Raw genomic sequence first — 23,665 nt, forward strand, 5'->3', positions numbered from 1 at the left:
TTCGCCGTAGAGTTGGGCGAGCTCGTGATTCATCCTATGCCATCCCACACCGTCTTCTTGCACACCGCCAAAGATGGTCCTAAGCACCCGACTCTCGAATACTCCAAGTGCTTGCAAGTCCTCCTCGAGCATTGTTCAAGTTTCATGTCCCTAGAGGACTACCGGTCTTATCAACGTTTTGTACATGACACATTTGGTGCAGTGGTGAATCTTTTTTGGCCGCATTTTCTTCTGGAGCCCGTAGTAGGCCCGAATTTCACAGATGATGCGCCTTCGTATTTCACGACTAACATTATTATCAGCCGTCAGCAAGGATCCAAGGTAGACGAATTCATCGACCACCTCGAAGGTATCCCCGTCTATCGTAACACTGCTTCCCAAGCGGGCCCTGTCGTGCTCGGTTCCGCCCACAACGTTTAATGACTTCGATTTTGCTGATGATGATGCTCTACAACAGTTATTCATCGACCAATGTCTACTTTTCATACGTAGACTGGTACGGGCCTGGTGAGCCCAAAACTGGATTTCGAATGCAGCTCCAACGACGATGAAAACTAAAACCGATATCAACAGAAATTGGAGATCATAAATGGAAATGAGTCGGACACACATTACTAAAGAGCGGAGACGAAATCTGCAAGCAAGCGCTGGACTGGAATCCGGCAGAATATCGCAGCAGGGGAAGACCCAGGGCGCGTGCCGATGTAGCCTAAACGAAGAAATAGAGGAAGTCGACTGGAATATGACCTGGGCCCAGGTCAAGTCTAAAGCGAACGGCGGCTCAGGATAGATATCTTCTATGGGTGCTCAGGATACAGGAGTGAGCCTCACGGCCATGATGTCTAGTCCAATACGTGAATCTGAAGACGGCCTTACCTTTGATGTCGAAATACGTATTCGTAAAGTTATAACCAAGTGGTGGAATCAAAGGGGACAGTAATAACTTCTCTAATGTCAAGTGTAGGTTGTGAAATTAAAATGGTCAATCAATCTTGCGCAATGAGCACATCTTAATAATATTTTTGGTAAAGGTTCTGAAAACCTTTGGCACATGGTTAGAACAAAGATTGATAGTGATCGTTAAACATGTAACATTACCATACTAAGTTGTTTTCAACTTAGTCACATGCTAATGAAAAACTTCACATCTTCCGGATAAGTAGTTTTGAAATGCTCGAATTGTTGTAATAATTATTGATGCGATATGGCTCCAAGGTTTGTGATTCATTTTGAATGTTTCAATTTTATTGCAGTAGTACAAGAAATAAGAGTCAAAATTAGCTTTTAGATTTGGGATTACACTTTTAGCCAGCAAGTATTTGGCATTTCGTCATTCTTTAATCATAGTGCGAGTCATACATTTTAATTCCATTTATAAAATCTAACACATTTGTCATAACTATAATATATTAATTAGTACATATCTTCCGAATTATCCTAAAAATATTATTATACTATATACAGTTACGTCTGTGACAATAGGCTACTTTCCTAATACGGAGAGATTCAATAACTAAAGTATAATTAGACATACTACAATAATTCACGTTTTGCTGCATAAACTACAATTACTGACCGAAAGTGACATGCTTTGCCCGAGCGTTATGCCATCAGTTACATCATCTGAAGTTATGTTATCATGTCTCCTCTGAAAAATAGAAAACACGATTTGTTGTATTTGTCCAAGGAAAAGGCATTCTACTACATCCTACTACCTTCAATTCGGTTGCAAGAGTCATGAAAGCATCTTCAATATTCCTGTTATCCTTGGCCGACGTTTCCATCACAAACATAATCTCCGGTATATATTGGCACATTGTTTGTGCTTCCGCGAAATCAACCTCCCGAATGGCGTCCAGATCACATTTGTTACCAATGACAAATATCATCACGTTGGAAGCCGTGTAGCGGCGCACTTCGTCAATCCATCGTTGCAGGTTCAAAAAGGAGGACCGTTTTGTGATGTCGTAAACTAGAATTGGCCGTAGGTTTAATTCATTCAAGAAGGCACAAGTATGCGTATACAAACCTATAATGACTCCATTTGCTGATCTGTAATAGCTCTGTGTGATTGTCCGGAAGCGTTCCTGTCCAGCAGTGTCCCAGATTTGTAGCTGGAATATTTATTGAGAAATAAGTTATACATGCAGTTGAGTAGATTAGCATTGCTAGGCGAGCGCATTCATAAAAAACCTTATAATTACGGTGACAGACAACCCCGCCTTGCATATACTGTCCACCGATAGTATTTTAGATCTGTTAAAGCCTGTCCACGTTAAATTTTGGACATCCATCTTTCAACGCGATTTTTATATATTTTACCAACCACTGAGACGATCTATTCAATATTTTCGCTTTACTGCTGCTTTCAGCATGTATTAGCTCTTGTCTAAATTGATGAAATGGCGACAAATCAAATGAACATTATCTAAATTTATTGTGGACAGGCTTTATTATGTAAGTAGTGAGGTTTTCCAAAAATAAAGTTCTCTGGGTAAGGTGGGCGACAACTGGCAAGGCATCATGTTATTGTGCATTGTTCTTAAAGTTCGGTGCAAAGATAGACACGACTCTCCGATGACAGCAAGCGTCTCGGAAGATCATGTGTGGACCATGTTGCTATGCCTTGCGTCATCCTGAAGCAGCGCAACGAATTCCAATATTTGGAATCCATTGACTACGACAAAGCTTTCGATCGTCTGAACCACGAAAATTGGGGGGCGCCTTTAGACGCAAGGTAATTCTGGACTAAATCGTCGGCATCATCGAAACGCAGTACCAAACCTAGTGCAGAAACTTGCATAAGTATGACGTGTCTGATTTGCTAGGTAAGATTTAACTTTACGCACCTTCTACAACACTTCGGTCTAGAGCTTTGCTGTTTTTTTTAAGAAGGGATGAGGAAAATCTACAAACAGACACTTGAAATTATCACTGAGGGAGTGAGGTTGATAGATGGCCTACCCACTAAACCCACCCAAGTAGCGGAAGGTTACTTGAGTTACCCTCTCTTCTAATACCCTGGTTCCCCCAGGAACTGCCTCCCAGCATTACTTCTGGGGGATCTTTTTTTTTTTTACAAGGGAGAATGCATTTACAGACTAACCCAGTACATGTGCATTGTAGTTGCCAAACTACCACACGGAAGTGTACTGGAGTGTCGGACTCGACCATACCGGTAATACCGACTAAACTCCCTTGGGCTCCACCATCATTTCCCCCAGGAACTACCTCGCAGTACTACTTCTGGGGGGATGGCAGTACTAAGCGTACTCGCTCATTATCGCTCACACAGGCACTCCCATGCGAGACTGACTCGAGGTGTCAATAGCGGTAACTGCCTGGGCCTACAGATATTACGCTACGACACTCCTGCCTCAGCACGAGCAGATCAATCACACCACTGCCGAAGCAGACCACACGCTACCCTGCCGACGCAGGGACACTCCCCATGCACCACATGTGCACAACTGTAGGTGTGTGGGTACAACCCACTGCTATCCTGCCGCCGAAGCAGCTTTTCCAAAGACCATTCGCTCCATGTGACCTTTTTCGGGTGCTCACTCTAACACTCCACTGCCATGCCTCGAGGTGTCGATAGGTACCTCGACTCCTACCTCAGCATGTGCAGTCCATACTCAGACTTCTGCTGCGCTTCGAGGTGACAATAGCGGCGACACGCTATGACACTCCTGCCTCAGCACAACCAGATAGCAGCTCACGCGCTATCCTACCGAAGTAGGGACACTCCCCAACTCACTCTAACACTCCACTGCCATGCCTCGAGGTGTCGATAGCGGTATGTAGGGACAAATCAACGATACTACGCTACGACACTCCTACCTTAGCATGTGCAGTCCATACTCAGACTTCTGCTGCGCTTCGAGGTGACAATAGCGGTGACGCGCTATGACACTCCTGCCTCAGCACAAACAGATCACTCACTCCCTGCCGAAGCAGCTCATGCGCTACCCTACCGAAGTAGGGACACTCCCCATGCCAATTGGCACTCCCTGGGCTTGTGCTTTTGAAGCGGCACACAGTCGCTTTGATAGAATCTGATTACGGGCACTTGTGGTTTTTTGGGAGGGATTTTAGCAGAGCCCACTGCTAAATCCCACCACGCCCTAGGCAGTTCTCCCTGACTCGCAGACAGCTGGGGAGGGGTCGTCAAGCCCTTGGACATGGTCCATGCTGTCCCTGCTGTCCCTGCTGCCCCCTACTTCTGGGGGATAGGCAGTACTTAATGTACTCGTTCATTCATGTTCACACCGGCACTCCCGTATGAGGCTTACATGGGTGCTCTCTCTAACACGTTTTCTAACACACCCTGACACTCTCTCTGACGCACCATATGAGTCTTACTTTGATGTTCACCACTAACATACCATGTGAGACTAACTTGGATGCTCACCCTACCACCTGATTCACGCTCTAGCACACCAATCTGAGACTTATTTGGGTACTCACTCTAGCACACCCTGCCACTCTTCCCGATACACCGTGTGGGACTTAATTAGGTTCTCACTTCTGACATGCCATGTGAGGCTGTTTCGGGTGCTCGCCTCTAACATACCATGTGAGGCTGACTTGGATGCTTACTCTACTCTCCTCTGCCATGCCTCGAGGTGTCGATAGTGATAGGTACCAACAGTTTTACGCTACAACCCTCCCACCTCGGCATGTGCAGTCCATACTCAAACCTATGCGCTCACATTTCTGCAATGCCTCGAGGTGGCGACTGCGGTTGCCACCCGCTGCGACACCCTTACCTCGACATATGCAAATCTCTCACTAACTTCCCCGCGCTCAGCCTGTTTTCGCTCTAACTAACCAATCACAAGTTAGTCATGCTTATCGACTGCTGCTCGGCGCGCTAGATTCTCTGCAAGCTGTAGGCAATCTGAGTGGTTGCAGTCGAAACTCGATATGTTAGGTATCAGCCGGTGAGTCCTCCTACCTTTAGAAGAGTTATCCCACTCGCGCTGCCATCTGGCAACCGAAGTCACCCTGATGCGTTCGCGGGCTCCTCTGGTGCCACGTAGCTCGAAACACTCCTCGTCTTCCCGGATGACAAAACCGACTGGCATCATGCTCGCTATCACGCAGGCTGCATCGTGTGATTTCATGCGGTAGGCAGATATCACACTGAGACACATCAAGCGGTACATGCTCTCCAGCTTCCGCAGGTAACTGGTTACCCCCAGAGCTCTCGCCCAAGACGGGCCGCCGTACCTAAGAATAGATACGGAAACGCCTGCCAGTAGCCTACGTCTACTAGCATACACTTTGGAACTGTTGGACATCATCCTCCATAATGACGCAACAGTAGTCGAAGCCCTCTTACACGTATAGTTGACATGACTGGCGAAGGTCTGCTTGTCGTCTATTACGACCCCAAGGAGCTTTAAACTCCGTTTTGATGCGATCGCAACTTCACCCACATCCGGGATCGGTCCGGTTAGACTCTCATATAATAGTACACGATTTAGCTTTCCAAAATCCGGTACAGGCCCACCGGCAGGCTAAGCCGGTGTAACGAGAGCGCGATGGCATCCCAGCTTGCGCTGTTGAATGCGGTCTTCACATCAAGTGTCACTAACACATAGTATCAAATACCTCGCCTTTTCTGTTGGATCGCTATCTCGGCAGTCTTTACCACCGAGTTAATAGCGTCCAACGTGGACTTACCCTTGCGAAAACCGTACTGATTGCTTGACAGACCGTTCGTACCCTCTGAGTACGGGGTCAGCCTGTTGAGGATAATCCTCTCTAGCAACTTGCCCATCGTGTCTATAAGACAGATTGGTCTATACGCCGATGGGTCGCCCGGCGGCTTCCCGGCCTTCGGCAACAACATCAATTTCTGCCTTTTCCATCTTTCGGGGAATCTACATTCATCAAGACTAGACTGAACCTAGCCTAGTCTGTATAGCTAGCCTGAACATGTTCGGGTTCGCTATGATTGCTGCCTTGAAAGCGCTGTTCGGAACTCCATCAGGCCCTGGAGCTTTGTTCGTTACCAGGGATTTGGCCATCGCGAGTAACTCTTCGTTCGTCACCGGAGCCACCATTTCGGCCGCACCCATATTGCCTTGCGGTGCAAGAGACTTGTAGCTCGGGACGGGAAGAGTACCTCGATAATCCTCGCCAACCTATCCGGGGACCGTTCGGGGGGTCAAGAGCTCCTTTTGGTCTTGGTCATCACTATCGTGTATGCGTCATCCAATCGCGTTGGCTCCTTCGCATATGTTGTCGAAACACGCTCTCTTATTGCTCTTGATGGCCTTGTTAAGGGCCAGTTTCGTAGCTCGAAACATTTCACGGTGGTCCGCTCTTTCATCCTCGGTGCGGGCACGTTGCATCCTTCATCTAGCCTTGAGGCAGGTTGATCGAAGAGCCGCAATCTCGGCACTCCACCAGTATACCGGGCGTCTGCCATTTCTCGGCATGGTGGCGTCGCACGCGCGTGATAGGACAGCAACCAACGCATCCCCGCTTAGACCTTCAGTGTTGGCTTCCAGTCCCAGGGCCGCGATGAAAACTTCGCTGTCGAAGTGATTTGCTGTTTGAAGCGGCGCAAAACACCAACTACGCTGCTAACAGCTGCTTCGTCGCCATGATTCACCGTTTTAATGAAGGTTCCATTATGTTGTCGAAACACGCTCTCTTATTGCTCTTGATGGCCTTGTTAAGGGCCAGTTTCGTAGCTCGAAACATTTCACGGTGGTTCGCTCTTTCATCCTCGGTGCGGGCATGTTGCATCGTTCGTCTAGCCTTGAGGTAGGTTGATCGAAGAACCGCAATCTCGGCACTCCACCAGTATACCGGGCGTCTGCCATTTCTCGGCATGGTGGCGTCGCACGCGCGTGATAGGACAGCAACCAACGCATCCCCGCTTAGACCTTTAGTGTTGGCTTCCAGTCCCAGGGCCGCGATGAAAACTTCGCTGTCGAAGTGATTTGCTGTTTGAAGCGGCGCAAAGCACCAACTACGCTGCTAACAGCTGCTTCGTCGCCATGATTCACCGTTTTAATGAAGGTTCCATTATATACGGCCTGATAGCCTCTCAACTGAATCTCAACTGCAGAGCTCTATCGACGATCACCAAAAACCGATATCAAGTGGGTCGGCCGAACATTACGAAAGAGCGGAGACATCACAGTAGGGGCTCGAGAAATTCGTCTACCTTGGATTCTTACAAACGACTGATAACAATAATGTTAGTCGTTAAATACGGAGGCGCGTCATCTGTAGAAGTCGGGCTCCAGCAAAAACTGGAGTCAAAAAAAAAAGTTTCACACCCGCACCAAATGTGTCATGTACACATAAAGCTCACGACATAAGACCGGTGGGCCTCTCCCGGATGACACCATTTAACTACGGGTGCCCCCAGTAAAAAGTTTTGGTTACTCGTGTCGCTATACTAATGGAAATTGTGAAATGAAAATGATAGCTGACATATTGTCGTTGTTATCCATTCATATGATGTGCGAAAGCAGGTATGTCCATTCAGAAAATTATTTTATTGGACAAAAAACTCTTGCACAGCCTGTCTGTTTAAGTTAACGAACCATGGCTGCTAAAAAACCAAGTTAAAGTGACCAAGTTTATTGTTTTTAATACCTAGTTAAAGAAGTGCATGAGTCTAGCGTATTGAAGCTGAAATTCATTTATCCAAGCCCTGGCCTACTACGAAGTCGCCGACGGGAAACGTCATAGTCACATACCACAAACGTTCCAATGTAAACGAATTCTACAACAACTCCAAACACATCCCCATGAAGCACCTCCTCAGCACCTACAATACTAAATCTATACCTCTGGTAGAGATAATGCTTAAGTCAATCCTTGCCGTTTCTTTTTTCAGTGAGACAAAAGCCTGCACTATTGTCCTGATAGATACCAACGAGGTCGATATAGGGCTGTGACGATATCGATATATCCGATAATATCGATAAATATCGGGTTGACATTATCGATACGATAACCGATATTCCAAAATCCGATATCGACGATAATTGACTCGATAATATCGCCGATATTATGACAGTAGAACTTATTCGGTTTTTAGCTGATAATGACGATGAATTTTCAATAAATATCAATTTTGTAAAATGTTATTTGACTAAGCTGACTTTTAAACTTCTTCATCACTTCAACTAAATAATAAAAAGTATCTTGATGTTAAAGTCCACAGTTTCTTTTCAAATTACTTTTCATCAGGTGATAAAGCTATACTAGTCTGAATAAACTATTATAGAATTAGTCCAACAGTATACTGCTCTCAATATAAAATCTGAGACAAGAAAGCGAAATCGCTACAAAATGTCACGTGTCATTTCGGATCTAACGCCTCATATTCAGATTTATTACTAAATGTAACGATATTGAGAAAGTAAACAATTTCTCTTCAAATCTTCCTGAAACTTGTTTCACGAATAAAAACTGGTCCATCCAAACGACTGTTTTTGTTAGCAGGGCGCATCTTAAATGAAATACGCAGACTTGATCCTGGATTCGACTAAGATTTTTGTCGATAATGCGACTTTTGAAAACGGCGAGTAGCTATCAGGAAATGTCGATTTTTCTGCATTTCACATTATTGCAATAAAGGTCAAAATGTTTTAGAAAAATAATATTGTTGAGGTTTATATATCTCAGTGTTGAACTTAATTCCTAAATTAAAGAAACACAACAATAAAAATTGAAGAAAAAAATGTATATACTTTATCGGATATCGGACCCGATATCGATATCCAAAATTCGATATCGAAATGATATCGATATTTTATTAATCCGATATCGATATTATCGATAATTGCTACCTCATCACAGCCCTGGGTCGATATCGTTCCTAAATCCCAGGAACATAAGCTACCTTGTACTGCTATTTCTGTGGGTCATCAGTTAGTCTTGCGAGCAAAGGCGTATAGGATTGTCAATCCGGAGATGGCGAGTTCGGTCCGGTCTAGAATGTTTTCGGGTGGGCAAAATTCTCGGCTCCCTGGGCAAACATATTCATACAATTGGCGGGCATAGAAAAGCTTTCAATTAATATCTATGGAAATGCTAGTAGAACACTAAGTTGAAAAGCAGGCCAAGTTCCGGTTGGAATGTAGAGCCATTGAAGAAGAAGAACGATGATTCCATGCATCTGTATGCCAGATCTGATAATCGCATTCTCGCAATGCAACGTTTACCAATAAATTACAACGCGCATACCCTTGCTTCGGTTCATCTAACGTCACAAACGAGGTTGACACTCAGTTTACAATCCAAATACTTGATTCCGAGTCATTAAGCGTTGCACGTACCAGCCCAATCAGTTTCGTTATCGTTATCGTTTGTAAGGTATACTTAGTAGATTACATTTTAGTGATACATGTTTCTTTTGAAATCCTTATCCAGAATCCAGATTGCTATCAGAAGTTAAGGCGATGAGTAATCCTTAATTTCAATCTAAGTCAGAGTGGCGATTCATTTTCAAAATAAAAATTCCCTGATTTTTTCAGGTGTTTTTCAGGGTTTACGTCAAATTTTCAGGATTATAAAAAATACATCGAATACACACATAACGTTTAGAAACAGCTTTCGCGGTTTTATGTTATACATGATGAAGATGATTTATTCATGTTCGAAATGATAGTGGTGATATAAGTGAAATAAGTTTGAAAGGAAAGTAGGAAATTGATAAATATAGAAGTGGATGCCATTATAACAACAGGTTAATCAGTAAAAAACATTGTTTTCTCTAAACGCGACTTTTACATTAATTTTGAAACTTTGCAGTTTCCACTGCTCGGCAAGCAGGTGGCAATATGTTTGCCACTGCCTTGCAAGCGGGAAAACAGGCAACACCAAAAATGAATAAAAGATTATTCAAATCAAGGCACGTTAGGGTAAAATCAGCAGTGATTCAAATCGTTCGGGGCTGTCAGTTTGAATATGAATCTGAAACATTCATTTTCCCAGCAGCTGTTCTAGATTCATTTTTTATACCAGTCAAATGTCAAAAAAATAAAACTGGTATAACGCTCCGTTCTATTTTCTGCAGATTTGAACCACGATTGAATCACGAGATTCAAATATTTTCCAATTGTTTTGGTGTATGAATGCGTCATTTTATCTACGGATCAATCCACTTTGCAATTACGGCGCCTTTCTTGGCGCAAACATGATGGTTTCATTTAATTGAAAATTTGAAAAACATGAATAGAACACTGCTGGGGAAACCAGCGAGTTTGTACAATTTGGCTCCAGATTCAAACTAGAATAGTGGTCGAAAATTTGGAATGAAACTGAATCACTCCTGATTTCACTCTTAGGAATTTATTCTAGAACTCCTCCGGACATTCCTTCGGATACTAATCCAGAAACTTCTTCAAAAAATGTGTGTGCAAGAAGACGGTGTGTGGCGGCGAAGAATGAACCATGAGCTCGCCCAACTCTACGGCGAACCCAGTATCCAGAAGGTAGCTAAAGCCGGAAGGGTACGATGGGCAGGGCATGTTGCAAGAATGCCGGACAGCAACCCTGCAAAGATGGTGTTCGCTCCCGAACCGGCAGGTATGGGACGACGTGGAGCACAGCGAACGACTTGGCCAGCGTGGGGCGTATTCGAGGATGGAGAGATGCGGCCTCGAACCGTGTATTGTGGCGTCAAATTGTTGATTCAGTGTTATCTGTTTAGATGTAAACTAAATAAATGAATGAATTTTTAAAAAAATCATTTGGACAAACTTTAGGTCGTTTCATAAAGAATTCTTCTATAAAATTTTCAAGAAGTTCTTTTTTTCGCGTTTGTCGCTTTTTTAACTAATTTTATTTCAGTACATTCAAAGTTAATTGCCTATATGCCGGGTATTAAGCCACCCGGAGTGGAAATTAATTACTATGTCTGAAACTTGATTATGCATATGTACAAGGTATTGGAGGGTAACCGCCCCTTCGGTGGGGTTTGATCCCACGACCCCAGTTCGCATGACAGGTGCTTTCCCTACTAAGCTACGAAGGACCTCCGTCGTCCACCGCAGCTTAGCGGGTACTGATGAAACCAAATTCCCAGCACCAGGTACCAGCCGATCTCTCGCAATACATTTTCAGAACTAACTCTCTCAAATGTATTTTTGTACACAATGTCAACCAAGTAGGATGAGTATTTAGTATTGTCCGGCTCCTACACACTTGCTTCATCAGCAACGGCGCTCAATGAAGTAGGGTTGTGTGAGGTTGTGCCAGTTTGGTCGTCAGATCCCAACACGACCACACAAGCGAAGAGAGATCGCCACTCGAGATCAGTACATTCAAAGTTAATTGCCTATATGCCGGGTATTAAGCCACCCGGAGTGGAAATTAATTACTATGTCTGAAACTTGATTATGCATATGTACAACATGTGATAGATTTAGTTCGGAAAAGGTATTGGAGGGTAACCTGCCCCCCTCCAATACCATTGGCCGATTTCTGGCTTAATTCTATAATCACCAGTATTCACCAGTATTCAAGCTCATAGGAAATCCTTCTTAAGTTGTAAGGCGAGTTGATTTGTAGCTTGTTTGTTGCCCTATGGCCTAGGTCTAATTTATTCTAACATTAGGGCTTGTATTTTTAAGTCTTTATCTAAACAAACGCTATAAACACAACATGTTCACTTTCTCTCTTGCTAATTTCCCTGATAATTCTTTGATTGATTTTTTTTCAAACCTGATAATTCCAGGTTTTCCAGGTTTTTTTCAGGTAGTCGATACCCTGTAAGTTAAAAATGACATAAACACGAAGATAGATGCGTTAATGTAGAACTTATTTAGAAAGAAGTTCCCGATTCGGCGACGCCCTCATAAGTTCTACGGAGCTGGTGGTTGGGTAGGGTAAGGTAGATCGTGGAGAATGTGACCACATTAGTCATGGATGTTTCCCTCAAGCTGACAATACCCATAACATATATGGCCGGGGTTCTGCCAAATCACATCAGCCCAAGCTTTCGTTTAGCAGATTTAATTGATCACAAATTGTATCAGATGCAAAACGGGTGAATTTCCAGAAATTTGTTATGACATTTAACCCGATTCCAATATATAATTTCACTAACTATGCAACGATACTAAAATAAATCAGTAGAGCATCGTGAACACAAACGCGATCGCACACATTGCCTACTTCACTCGAACTCCTGCACTTATCATCATAGCTTCACCGAAAAACCATATTCAGACATCATCTGCCACAGCTCATTTCATTTCACTAACTTGTACGCTGCTTCGAAATCAATTAACAAATTGTGAGCCTGCAAGTTGAACTCACGGAATTTATCAAGAATCATCCGCTACTACTGTTCCTCATCGTAATCGACGAGATCACGGGTGCGCTCGATCGTGTACCAGACCGTGCCTTTTATTATGGAGCATCTAAACGACTTCGATTTGGCTGATGATATTGCTCTACTAGCGCAACGGCGTACTGATATGCAGAGTAAGCTGACCGACCTAGACGATCGCTCCTCTACGGCGGGTCTCACCAACAACGTCAACAAGATCAAATCGTTGGACGTCAACATGAACAACTCCTCCAAAGGTCGATAACTTTAAATATCTTGGCACCCAGTTAGCGTCGGACGGTGGAACCAAGATCGACATAGGAGCAGAGCACGGATCATGGAGGCTAGGGCTGCTTTTGCGAGTTTACGAGATATATGAACTGAAAGTCGATTTTCAAATTCCCGGTTTTTCCCGCTTTTTTTCCCGGTGACTTCAATTTCCCGTTTTTCCCGGTTCGGTGGCCACCCTGAATCAAAATATTCAACGCACTAAATTTTGAATATTCAACTCTAACGTGAAATCTGTATTAGTAATGACTTTCCCTGGATTGTCTATTGAGTCTTTGATTAAAATTCCAAGTGGATTTACTGAAGAAACTTCCAGAGGAATTTTTGGATAAACTTCCGGATAAATTCCTGATGGAACTTTCGAAGGAATTCCTGAAGGAACTTCTGGTAGAACTCCTGAAGGAATTTCCGGAAGAATTCTTGGAGGAACTTCAGAATGAATTCCGTAGCGATTTTCCTGAGGAATTACTAAGTGATTTCCGGTTGAATCCATAAAGAAACTTTCGAGGACATTCTTGGAGGAATTTCCGGAGGAATTCTTGGAGGAACTTCCGAAGGAATCCCTAAAGGAACTTCCGGAGGCATCCCTGGAGGAGCTTCCCGAGGAATTCCTGGAAGAACTGCTGGATGAATTCGTGAAGAAACTACCGGAGGAATTTCTGGATAACTTCTGGAAGAACTAATGGAGGAATTCTTGGATGAACTAACGGAAGAATTTCTGGGCGAACTTACGGAAGAGCTTCAAGAGGAACTTCCAAAGGAAATCTTGGAAATTTTTTCGAATAAATACCTGAAGGAATTTTCGGACGAATTCCTGCACGAACTTCAGAATGAATATCAAAAATAATTTCAAAGAAATTTTCTGGAAAAATTCTGAGAGGGATTCCCAGATAAAACCCTGGAAAGATGTTTCTAGAAATAACACCAAATGAGTTCAAGGAAGAATTCAACAGGAAACAGTACCAAATTTCCATAGGAATTTCTACTGAGTCTAATTTAAATTCCAGCGGGTGAGTCTAATTTAAATTCCAGAATCTGTATCAATATTAATTACAATGAAAACTCATATGCCGCCAGACATTATAAATACTCACGCTCCTCTAATGTGAACGTGTTCAGGGTGTCTACTCATCTGTAAAAACAAAATTCCCTGATTTTTCCAGGTTTTTTCCAGGTGTTTTACATTAATTTCCAGGTAAAAATAAACGTGCCATATATAGATTTTAGCAGCAAAATAATCTATTCAAAAAAGTTTATATAGTGAAAAATATTTTTTAAAGAATTTTTGGTAGCCTCACATAAATAATGTTGTAAATTACTTAAGAAATTCCTCCAGGAATTCCTTCGAAAGTTCACCCAGCCATTCCTTCAGGAATCACATAGGAAATTCCTCTAGGTATTCCTTTCAAAATTTCTCCACAGATTCCATCGGAAAATTCTCTGGATTTGAAGAATTGAACTTCCTCCAGGATTTAATTTGAAAATTTCTTTGCTAAGACTTTAGAAAACATATAAAAGAATTGCTCCGGAAATTCCTTTAGAGATGCATTTGGCGATTCCTTTACGATTTTTTTTTGAAGCTCCTATAAGTGTTTGTTCGAAAATGTCTTGTGAAAATCCTCGTAAATATAAATCTTTTTTAGGAATTTCTTTGGAAATTTGGTTAAGAATTATTTGGAAAATTTCTTTGAATTTTATTATAGCTGTTTTTTAAAGAAACTTAAGAAAACTTCTTAAGGAATTGTTCCGGAAATATGTTTGGGAATTTCTTTAGGAAATCCTTCAGAACTTCTTACGAAAACTACTTCAGGAAATGTGTTGATGCAAAAATATGCTGGTTCCATGACGTTAGGCATAATACTTTTTTTATGTCGTTGGTAGGGAATGTAAAACTACACTAATAAAAAACATTGTCCTCTCTTGTAAATGTTAGGACAAACTCAACTTGCAACAAGCGTTTGTTCCAAACTGCAACAGAATAGGACAATGATCGCTTACCACGCATTTAGAGAAATAGTCGGTTTTCGATAATGTTTTTGGTTAAATAAGTAGCAGTTATCAATGTTTAAACATAAACATAACCATCTGTTCACATGATTTGAGTTTGACTTCAGAAATATACAAGTTATCGCAGTTTGGGGCTGTCCATAAACCACGTAGACTCTTGGGGGGGGGGGGGGGGTTTCAAAAAAGTCTACGATAGTCTAAGGGGGGGGGGCGGGGGGATATATCATAAGTCTACGTAGACTTTTTTTTATTTATTTTTTGTTTTTTTTTATTTTTCTTTCTATAATTTCACTTTGTATGCGTTACGCAGGCATGTTATGTATTAATCGATCAATAAACCTCTTGAATTATGAAATAAAATGTATGGCAATTGGAACAAATTCACTTTAATATTGAAAATATAATTGCAACAAGTGATATGATTAGAGATGTCGCAAATTAATCGATTACTTCGAATAATCGATTCATCGTTGTGATAATCGATTAATTTTGAATCGATTATTACCCAACGATTAATCGATTCAATAATCGAGATGAATCGTGAGTAATCGATTAGTTACTAATCGATTAATCAGAATTTTACGACATCATAAGGATGTCGAAAATTAATTGATTATTTCGATTAATCGATTCATCGTTGTGATAATCGATTAATTTTGAATCGATTACTATACAATGATTAATCGATTCAATAATCGACAAGAATCAAGAGTAATCGATTAATCGGGATTTTACGACATCTCTAGATGTGATATGAAAATATGCTTATTTCTCTGATTTGTTTCAAAGAAACAATTGGTATTATTTGAGAAACAGATAGTAGCATGTACCACAAAACCTTCTCAGAAAAGCAAAACGTAAAAATTTGAATGGATTTCAAAAATTTCTTAAGTGGAAGCTAGATAACAAATGTGAGCATGTTTTGAGATACTAATAGACCACTTATATGCATGTATGTGTGCGTATGTGTGCAAATTCCAAAATTTACTACCATATAAATCTCGCTCATTTTTAAGGTATTAAACATCATTAGTTTTACAAAATTAGACGGCCATAAGACAAAATATATATTATTATTGAACGCTATTGAGTTTTGTTCAGATCAATGACTGATTAAGTTAGTTCTGGATTAATTAATATCAAGGTCTCTGGAAATTACGAGTATACATGCTGCCAGCGTTACGATAGTTTCTAACCAACCATGTGACCACATGTTAAAATAGTTATTCAATGCAACGAGCGCCTGATAGATAGGCAACCTGACGTACAGTGCGGAATCATTCGTTTTGTTGTCACTTAACCCATGGAATCCGCCTTTTGGTAGGCAATTATTTTTGTCATTTACACTTTCAATCGCCGTGGGAGGTTGAGTAGATTTATCTTGGTTTAAATACTGGAGTCTGAAAATATTTCCTTTTAATTAGAAAGGGTCATAATCTCACTGTAGGTGGATTAATCTGGGTTTTTTTTGAAAACGATTTAATCAGCAGCTTTGTGCGGAGTTCACTAGTTTGATTTTTTTTTTAGGATTTTCCGATTTTTTTGCATGACTACGAGACTACGAGAAATTATTTGAATTTCCCACCAAAAGTTTGAGTTTCACAAAAAAAAAATGCAATTTATGTAAAAAAGCCTTTCTAATTATCATGAAATTTTTTTCGAATTTTTTACGAGAAGTTCACAAAAACTTCAACTGAAAATTCTCCAACATTTCCACCGAAAATTATGCAGAAAATTCTTTGGAATGCCCATTAAATTTATTTAAATTTCCTCAAGAAATTGCTCCAAATTTGCAAGAGAAGTTAATAAACATCGTAGGAAACCATTCTAAATTTCCGCGGAAAATATTAAAATAACCTCAGGAAATAATTCTAAATTTTCACTGAAAATTAATCAGGGCTTTTGGAATTTAGAAGCAAAATCTTGAGATTTCAACAGATGATTATTCAGAGGGATATTGCATAGAATTCTCAAGAAAAGCATCGGTATTATCACGAAGCGTTGTTTGAAGTATTACCTGGAAGCTTTCAAGGTTATCAATTGGGAAATTTTACCAAATTTTCACGCAATACTTATCGGAATGTAGACTTGACATTCTCGGAATTACAACTCGAAATATTTCGAAATTCTGAAAATTCTTTGGGTTTCACAATCTTGAACCGGCGTTGAGAATTATAGGTCAGATGCGTGACAGATTTTATCACTGCGAACACCTCTATGAGGAATTGAATTCAACAGTAATTTAACTAATTGCCTTTGATATTTGATTTCAGGAGTTATGACAGAGGGACAAATTTTATTTCGTTTCAATTTAATTTTTGTTTTGTTGGATTTTGTTCAGTTAGATTTTGAAATTCGAGTTTTGTTGTAATGTTTACATGGAAATGGAATTGAATAGCTGAATTTCTTAAAACGTGGTTTATTCCCACATTTTTCAATCACATATGATGTTTTGTAAAATTTGGAAAAGTCTACGTATACTTCAAGGAAAAGTCTACGAAAGTCTACTAGGGGGACGGGGGTTTGAAAAAGTGAAATTTCGGTCTACGTGGTTTGTGGACAGCCCCTTTGAAAAGTTCACAACAATTACCTCTCCATATTTGTTTCAGATAAAATGGAACGCTTTATCCTCTGCAGATGAAGACAAAAACTTATCGCTATTTTCTTTTGTTGCTTGTTTTTTGCATTTTTCAGCGACAATTACATTCCTTGGTCGTGGGCTGTTTTTAGGGCATTTTATGCTTAATATCCTTTATGTCTAACGTCCTTATACCTGTTAGCTTGACCAACATCTAGTTTCCTTGGACTTAGCAGCCAAGGTACCGGTACTATAAGTGTCAAACGGCCAAGTTATAGCCTATTCAGATTACGCCATTTATAATCATAAATATCATGATAAACAACAACCTGATGCCATCCCCATACATTCAATTTTTTTTCTCAGCTTTAACACGATCAAATCGTAATCTGAATTGGCTATTAAGCTTATTGAAGCATATTTTGGCAGAAGAATTTCTATGGTTACAGCGCCACTAGCGTTCTATTACTGCTTTACTGTAAAAACCTTCAGGTTCTTAAAGAAACCATACGAAAAATCGTCCGGAAATTCGTTTTGAAATTCCTCCGGGAATGCTTTTCGGTTTTTATCTTGGAAATTCCTCCAGAAATAATTTAGAAAATTACTAAACATTCTTATAGACACTCTTTTAATGATTTCTTTGAAAAATCCATGGAAAACGGATCCCGAAATTCCTTCGGAAGAAGTATTTTTTAATATATTCCTAAAGAATTTCCGAGGGAGTACTCAATAGAATTTACAAAGTAATCTCTAATTTATTTCCCGAATAAATTCCTAAATTCCACCAAGAAAAGCTTCGCAAATTCTCCAGGAGTGCTTTTGAAGTTGGCAAAACGTTTTTTTGCGGTTCACTACATTTTCAATAGATTTGATTGGTATATTTATTCAAACATTTTTAATGTTTTTTTCATCTTTTGAAAGAATTTCACTCATGATCACCGGGTATTAAAATTTCCCTGATTATGTCAGGAATTCCCTGATAATTCCAGGTATTTTCCAGGTGGGGAGAAATTCCCTGATAATTCCAGGTTTTCCAGGTTTTTTCCAGGTAGTAGGCACCCTGGTGTTCTATACACATGTGGAAGTGTTGGCTTGACAAACTGGATTGCGAGTGATTTCACTATGCGTCCAATTTGGGAATCTCGAGCTCATTCAATAGCCGCTAGGTTGCGAAGGCCGACGGAGGTCCTTCGTAGCTTAGTTGGTTAAAGCACCAGTCTAGCGTACTGTAGGGTCGTGGGTTCGAGTCCCATCGAAAGGAATCATTATCTTCCACATAATGTACATATTCACATATGAGTTTCCATAGCATTGTAAATTAATGTCCAAGTCGGGTGGTTTAATCCCCAGAATATAGACAATTAACTTTGATTGAACTGATTAATTCCAACCTAATCAGAGGTTTAACTAAGACTCGTAAAGGCTTCTTTTTTCGAGAGTTAACCACTTATAGTCTTAATGAACTTTTATCAAGGTTGGGCACTCTATGTCGCATACGTCGTCAAAATAATTGTATCCTGTCCAGGGATTGAATCCTAAAGAGAATGAACAAGTCTCTCACTTATCATATCTGTATACATATACGATATGTAGCATACCGCGAGAGACTTTTTTCGCAAGCTGTCATGATAGAGAACTGATTCGGGAGGCTATACACCATGATAAATTTCTTTTGGAAAGCTCCAAATGCGGGGAACACTGGCTGTGATGATGCATTTCAACTTGTTCTACACAGCTGTGCAGTAACCAACACGAAATGAGCGAAAACAAAGCGAGAATCACCATTTTTCTGTGGGGGCTGCGTATCGGATTTTATTTTTTTCGCACTTGTATACAAGTTATCATGGCTTGTTATGATTCGGAACAGTTTTTGCCTCTCTTCTATCGTTGTTCGTTATCTATTGAGAGCGATTTCTGCAAACCCTAATCCTATCAGTTACATTTATGTCAGTAATGTTATCAGTCTTAGGGCCGATTTCTTCACCTCCGCTTAGGCCTTAAACCAAGTTTAAACGTATGGGTAAGCACCGCTTAAGAGTTAAGCGAAGGTGAAGAAATTGGCCCTTAGGGTCGATTTCTTCACCTCCGCTTAGGGCTTAAACCAGGTTTAAGCGTATGGGTAAGCACCGCTTAAGAGTTAAGCGGAGGTGAAGAAATCGGCTCTTATAGAAATAAAAAAAAAGTTCAAGTTAGTCTTTATCGTGGGAGTGCGATGGTTACCAATAACTCTAGGAACTTTCTTCAAATAGGTGTAACTGTGTGTTCGACCTTGAAATTTAAAACGGCTTATACTCTATCGATTCAACTGATGTTACTACCAGATAGATCTGAATTCTGTCTGTTGGACATATTAGTTGACGAAACTACTTTTAATAAAGAGCACAAGCGCCGTTCCGAAATCAAGGACAAAATCAATTAAACCCATTAAAAAATCATTTACTGGTTTTCTTTAATGAGTCTGCTGCCACTAAATTTGAATTATTATTATTATGATTATAGAGTTTTGGCCCTTCCTCAGCAAGTGTGCTGGGAATTTTCACCTGCCCCGGGCAATCTGAGTGACAAAGGGGATTTGGCTTTGTGGATCTCATTCGCCGGTTGACTTAAAATTAAAATTCTATAATAAACGTTTGCACCGGATGTTTTAGTTAGGGTGGTTCAGGAATCTTCTTACGTAGCTGCAAGTTCCAAGAACCACTGTCTTTTGGATGCTATGGAGGTTATGAGATAGTTCCAGCTCTCCTAAGGATCTCAGAAGAGATTTCGGGACGATTCCGGTTGCTGAGATAACAACCGGAATTATACGCACGTCCACCAGGTGCGACATCTGCTTCATCGCCACCGCCATGTCGTGGTACTTCGTTATCTTGTTGGAGAATGTTGTTTGGACATTATGGTCTAGCGGTGCAGCAATGTCGATGAGGGTTATCCGCTTCATTTTTTTGTCGTGAACCACAATATCGGGCCGATTGACACGAATGAGGACATCCGTTATGATCTAGCGATCCCAGTACAGCTTCACGAAACTATTTTCCAGAACCGGGACAGGCACATATTTGTAGTAGGCGACAAACTGGTTAACCAAGTTGTGCTTTAAAGCAAGCTGTTTGTGCACAATCTTGGCTACTTCGTTATGACGACCGAGATAGGCTGAATCAGCTATATTATTATTATTATTATTATTATTATGATTTAATGTCAACAGGTTTTAATTCTAATTAATTAATTCGACTATCTGTATGCTAAAATGCTAAAATAAAACCCTGAATGATCCACCTAGCGGTGATTGTGCCTTTTTCGTACATCAGATATACTAAACAAATTGAGTAGGAATTTCTTAGCGTGTTTTTTAAATATAAATCCACAGACATAACACTCGTCAAATTCCGATCGTTCACTGATTTACTGGTCAGTTCAAATATTCATTAGTTGGCCAATCGATCACTAGTGGCGCGCGCATCGGATTTGCTCGAGTTTGACGTTTGCTCACTACCGCCATCTGGTTCGTGATTTGCCTAACTAACTGAAATCAACAGATGTCGTTAGTGTTCCAACGACGATGAATTTGATGAGTGAATGTTCAATGTGTTATGTCTGTTTGTCTGTGATATATCGTATTTTGGCCATAACTTTTGATCTCATAGTCCGATCTGACCAATTTTCAATGGGAAATAATGGGACAGGATACCCCGTCGAATGCAACTTATCGGATTTAGATAAGTGCCTAAAAGATGAGTGAGTTTTATTTTGCGCACATACATACACACACGCACACACATACATACAGACAGACATCATCTCAATTCGTCGAGCTGAGTCGATTGGTATATAACACTATGGGTCTCCGGACCTTCTATCACAAAATCGTCTTGGAAGTGAATATATCTAGACCAACATTTGAAAAGGGCGTAACAGCCAAAATTTATTCCTTCTGATTCCGCGTCCCCATCTTCTTCTTCTTCTTCTTCTTCTTGGCATTACATCCCCACACTGGGACAGAGCCGCCTCGCAGCTTAGTGTTCATTAAGCACTTCCACAGTTATTAACTGCGAGGTTTCTAAGCCAGGTTACCATTTTTGCATTCGTGAGGCTAGCACGATGATACTTTTATGCCCAGGGAAGTCGAGACAATTTCCAATTCGAAAATTGTCTAGACCGGCACCGGGAATCGAACCCAGCCACCCTCAGCATGGTCTTGCTTTGTAGCCGCGCGTCTTACCGTACGGCTAAGGAGGCCCCCCTTTGTCCACATATATAACTATATATGTAGATGAATAATCGGAAGGAATAAATTTTGGCTGTTACGCTCTTTTCAAATGTTGGTCTAGAATAGCCTTTTCGTTACACCTTGGTGTACGAGAAAGTCAAAAACGAGTCAGAGAGAAGATAGCGTAAAAAAAGCCACGTGAATTACGAAATACGCGTAAAAATCGATAGCAGTGTAGTATGCATGCTCATTGTCCATATCCCTGAAATAAGAAGACGACAGGCACACGAAAAAGTATAAAGCTTTTCGGTGTCTAAATAAATGTCGTTACATATCTGTATTCCATTTTTTACTGATACATCTTCAACATTAACAAAATTAATAAAACTCGGAATTGAATAAAAACGGAAAACTTTACGAGACAAACTTTTTACGACTAAACCGAGTTAAATGTTGAAAAGAGTATGTATTAAACGCGCAAATAACGATGAACAACACAGAATATAAACGTCACCAGCGAATGACTCATATGTTTCAGGAGTGCTCCAATATACAAAGTACAGCACCAACCAGGCCAATTTACACCAAAAGAAACCTCATCGCTAAGTATCCGTTTGCTTTACACATCCTTGAACTAAACTGACCAAAGCAAAACACAAAAAGAGAAGGTCATTGTACCAATTGCGCGGGATGTGGTGGTATCATATGGTGTTTCGTTAAACTTCTCCAATTGTCTATATTTACTTTTACTAAACGTTTAATTTCGGTACAATCGAAAGCAAAACTAGCGGCTCGAAAATAGAGCGTAAAACAATCGATAAACGCAATCACGCGCCTATTTTCGCATTTCAACTCTGTTGCTGCTTATTGGATTGGAGCAATTTTCCTTTGTGTGTAAAACTTTCGTCACGCGTAGAAACTTATAGGACACACTGGTCTAAACATCATCAACTACTAAGTAAAGTCTTTTGTAGATCCATAATAGTAGCCAATTATACATGATTGTTCACTAGTAGATGGCATGCATATCATGTTCTGGGAAGGTGATGAACTCATCTGGGTATAGAACAAGAGCAATAACCATTGTCATGCTAATTAATTATGACACAGCAAGGTAGTAGCTGTCCCGTGGAGCAACATAGATAGGTCCGATATGCGATAGGCGCCTCGCAATACAGTGGCAACAAAAAAAACGCTTTTCCCTAGAATGCTACATGTGAGAGTGAAATGCTATATACCTACCTTAACTTTTTTCCCGTCCACTGTGACTGCTTTCATCGAAAAATCCACTCCGATCGTATTGCCATGGCTTTCGATGAAATTTCCGGACTTGAAGCGCTGCACAATACAGGTTTTACCCGTCCCGCAGTCTCCAATAAGAACGATTTTGAACAGGAAATCGAAACTTTCCTCATTGGTGATAGACATCAGCGTAGTGGGATTGCGAACGGACATATCTTTCAGGCAGGTGTCATCAAAGCACTATATCCTAATGTATATTAATATCACTGCCTCACAGACTTTTCAGTCTATCACGTAGTACTTCTTGAATGATTTTTAGGGATTGCCTAAACTACGCGTAAAAGATAATCAGTTGACCGAAACGAATAGCGTATTTAGATCAAATTACTCCAACTAGTGATCCCTTTTGCGAACCTGCTTGCACAACATCTGTTGTTTTCTTTCGAAACCAAAGCATTGGCAATGTAAGATGCACTGACAGTCCTCTACTTCGCTCTCTGTTGGATGTATTGATGTATGTATGTTTTGACGTTTCTGAACTGTGATGATATCTACTGGAAACCGACAAACCAACACCGACATGTAATATCGGATGAACACTATCCCGAGTATCCATTGATGTAAAAATTGTGTGAAAACTAATTGAGACTGAAAATTAAGTTACAGAATTTTGAAAAAAAAAATTGAACGATTGATCACTCTGTCAAAAACTCACTTTAGCAATAATGGTCATACAGAAAGCACATCAGAAAAATAAAAAAACGTTACTATTACTATATAAAAAGATAGTTAATATTTTTCTCGGCTTATACATACACACTAGTGTGCCAATGAAAATCGACTTGCCGAATTTCAAAAACGGGTAGTGCTCAAAAGTTTCATCCCCTAGAAAAAAAATTCCTATGCAAAATTTCAGCTCAATCAGACATCGTTAAGTGTTTGACCAAAGCGGTAATTTAGCAAGAGCACTCAACCGTTGTACATGTGTGTCGAGGATGTCAGTTATCTTCGCCTCAGTGAGATGTCG

The 23,665-nt window shown here is 40.7% G+C and overlaps 2 protein-coding genes across 3 annotated transcripts in view; both read right to left on the bottom strand.

Annotated features, from left to right (window-relative positions):
* Positions 1 to 1,216: 1,216 nt before the first annotated feature.
* LOC134211624 (ras-related protein Rab-43) lies at positions 1,217 to 23,159 on the bottom strand. 2 transcript variants are annotated; one of them, XM_062688691.1, is made up of 5 exons: positions 23,027 to 23,159; positions 22,639 to 22,969; positions 2,030 to 2,114; positions 1,716 to 1,972; positions 1,217 to 1,648 (listed from the first exon to the last, which is right to left on the bottom strand). In XM_062688691.1, exons 2-5 carry the CDS (start codon positions 22,849 to 22,851, stop codon positions 1,544 to 1,546), a joined length of 660 nt encoding a protein of 219 aa, XP_062544675.1. In that variant the 5' UTR covers positions 22,852 to 22,969; positions 23,027 to 23,159; the 3' UTR covers positions 1,217 to 1,543. The 2 variants fall into 2 exon arrangements, with proteins under 2 accessions (XP_062544675.1, XP_062544674.1); XM_062688690.1 differs by having other exon boundaries at positions 22,639 to 23,132.
* Positions 2,034 to 23,665, bottom strand: part of LOC134211620 (transportin-1) — a 77,771-nt gene continuing 56,139 nt past the window's right edge. The window contains exon 10 of the mRNA XM_062688688.1: positions 2,034 to 2,114. The gene's annotated coding sequence lies outside the window, so the exon portion shown is untranslated. The remainder of the gene's footprint in view (positions 2,115 to 23,665) is intronic.

Source organism: Armigeres subalbatus, chromosome 2 (genome assembly GCF_024139115.2).
Source record: "Armigeres subalbatus isolate Guangzhou_Male chromosome 2, GZ_Asu_2, whole genome shotgun sequence".
In the NCBI taxonomy this organism is placed as follows: domain Eukaryota; kingdom Metazoa; phylum Arthropoda; class Insecta; order Diptera; family Culicidae; genus Armigeres; species Armigeres subalbatus.

Bases quoted from the DNA above. Each gene is read 5' to 3' on its own strand.
- LOC134211624 (XM_062688691.1), bottom strand. From the start codon at position 22,851: ATGTCCGTTCGCAATCCCACTACGCTGATGTCTATCACCAATGAGGAA. The intron at 2,115-22,638 runs GTAGGTATATAG...TAAATATTCCAG, and splicing joins TGGACGGGAAAAAAGTTAAG to CTACAAATCTGGGACACTGC. The intron at 1,649-1,715 runs GTAGTAGGATGT...TCTATTTTTCAG, and splicing joins CTCTTGCAACCGAATTGAAG to AGGAGACATGATAACATAAC.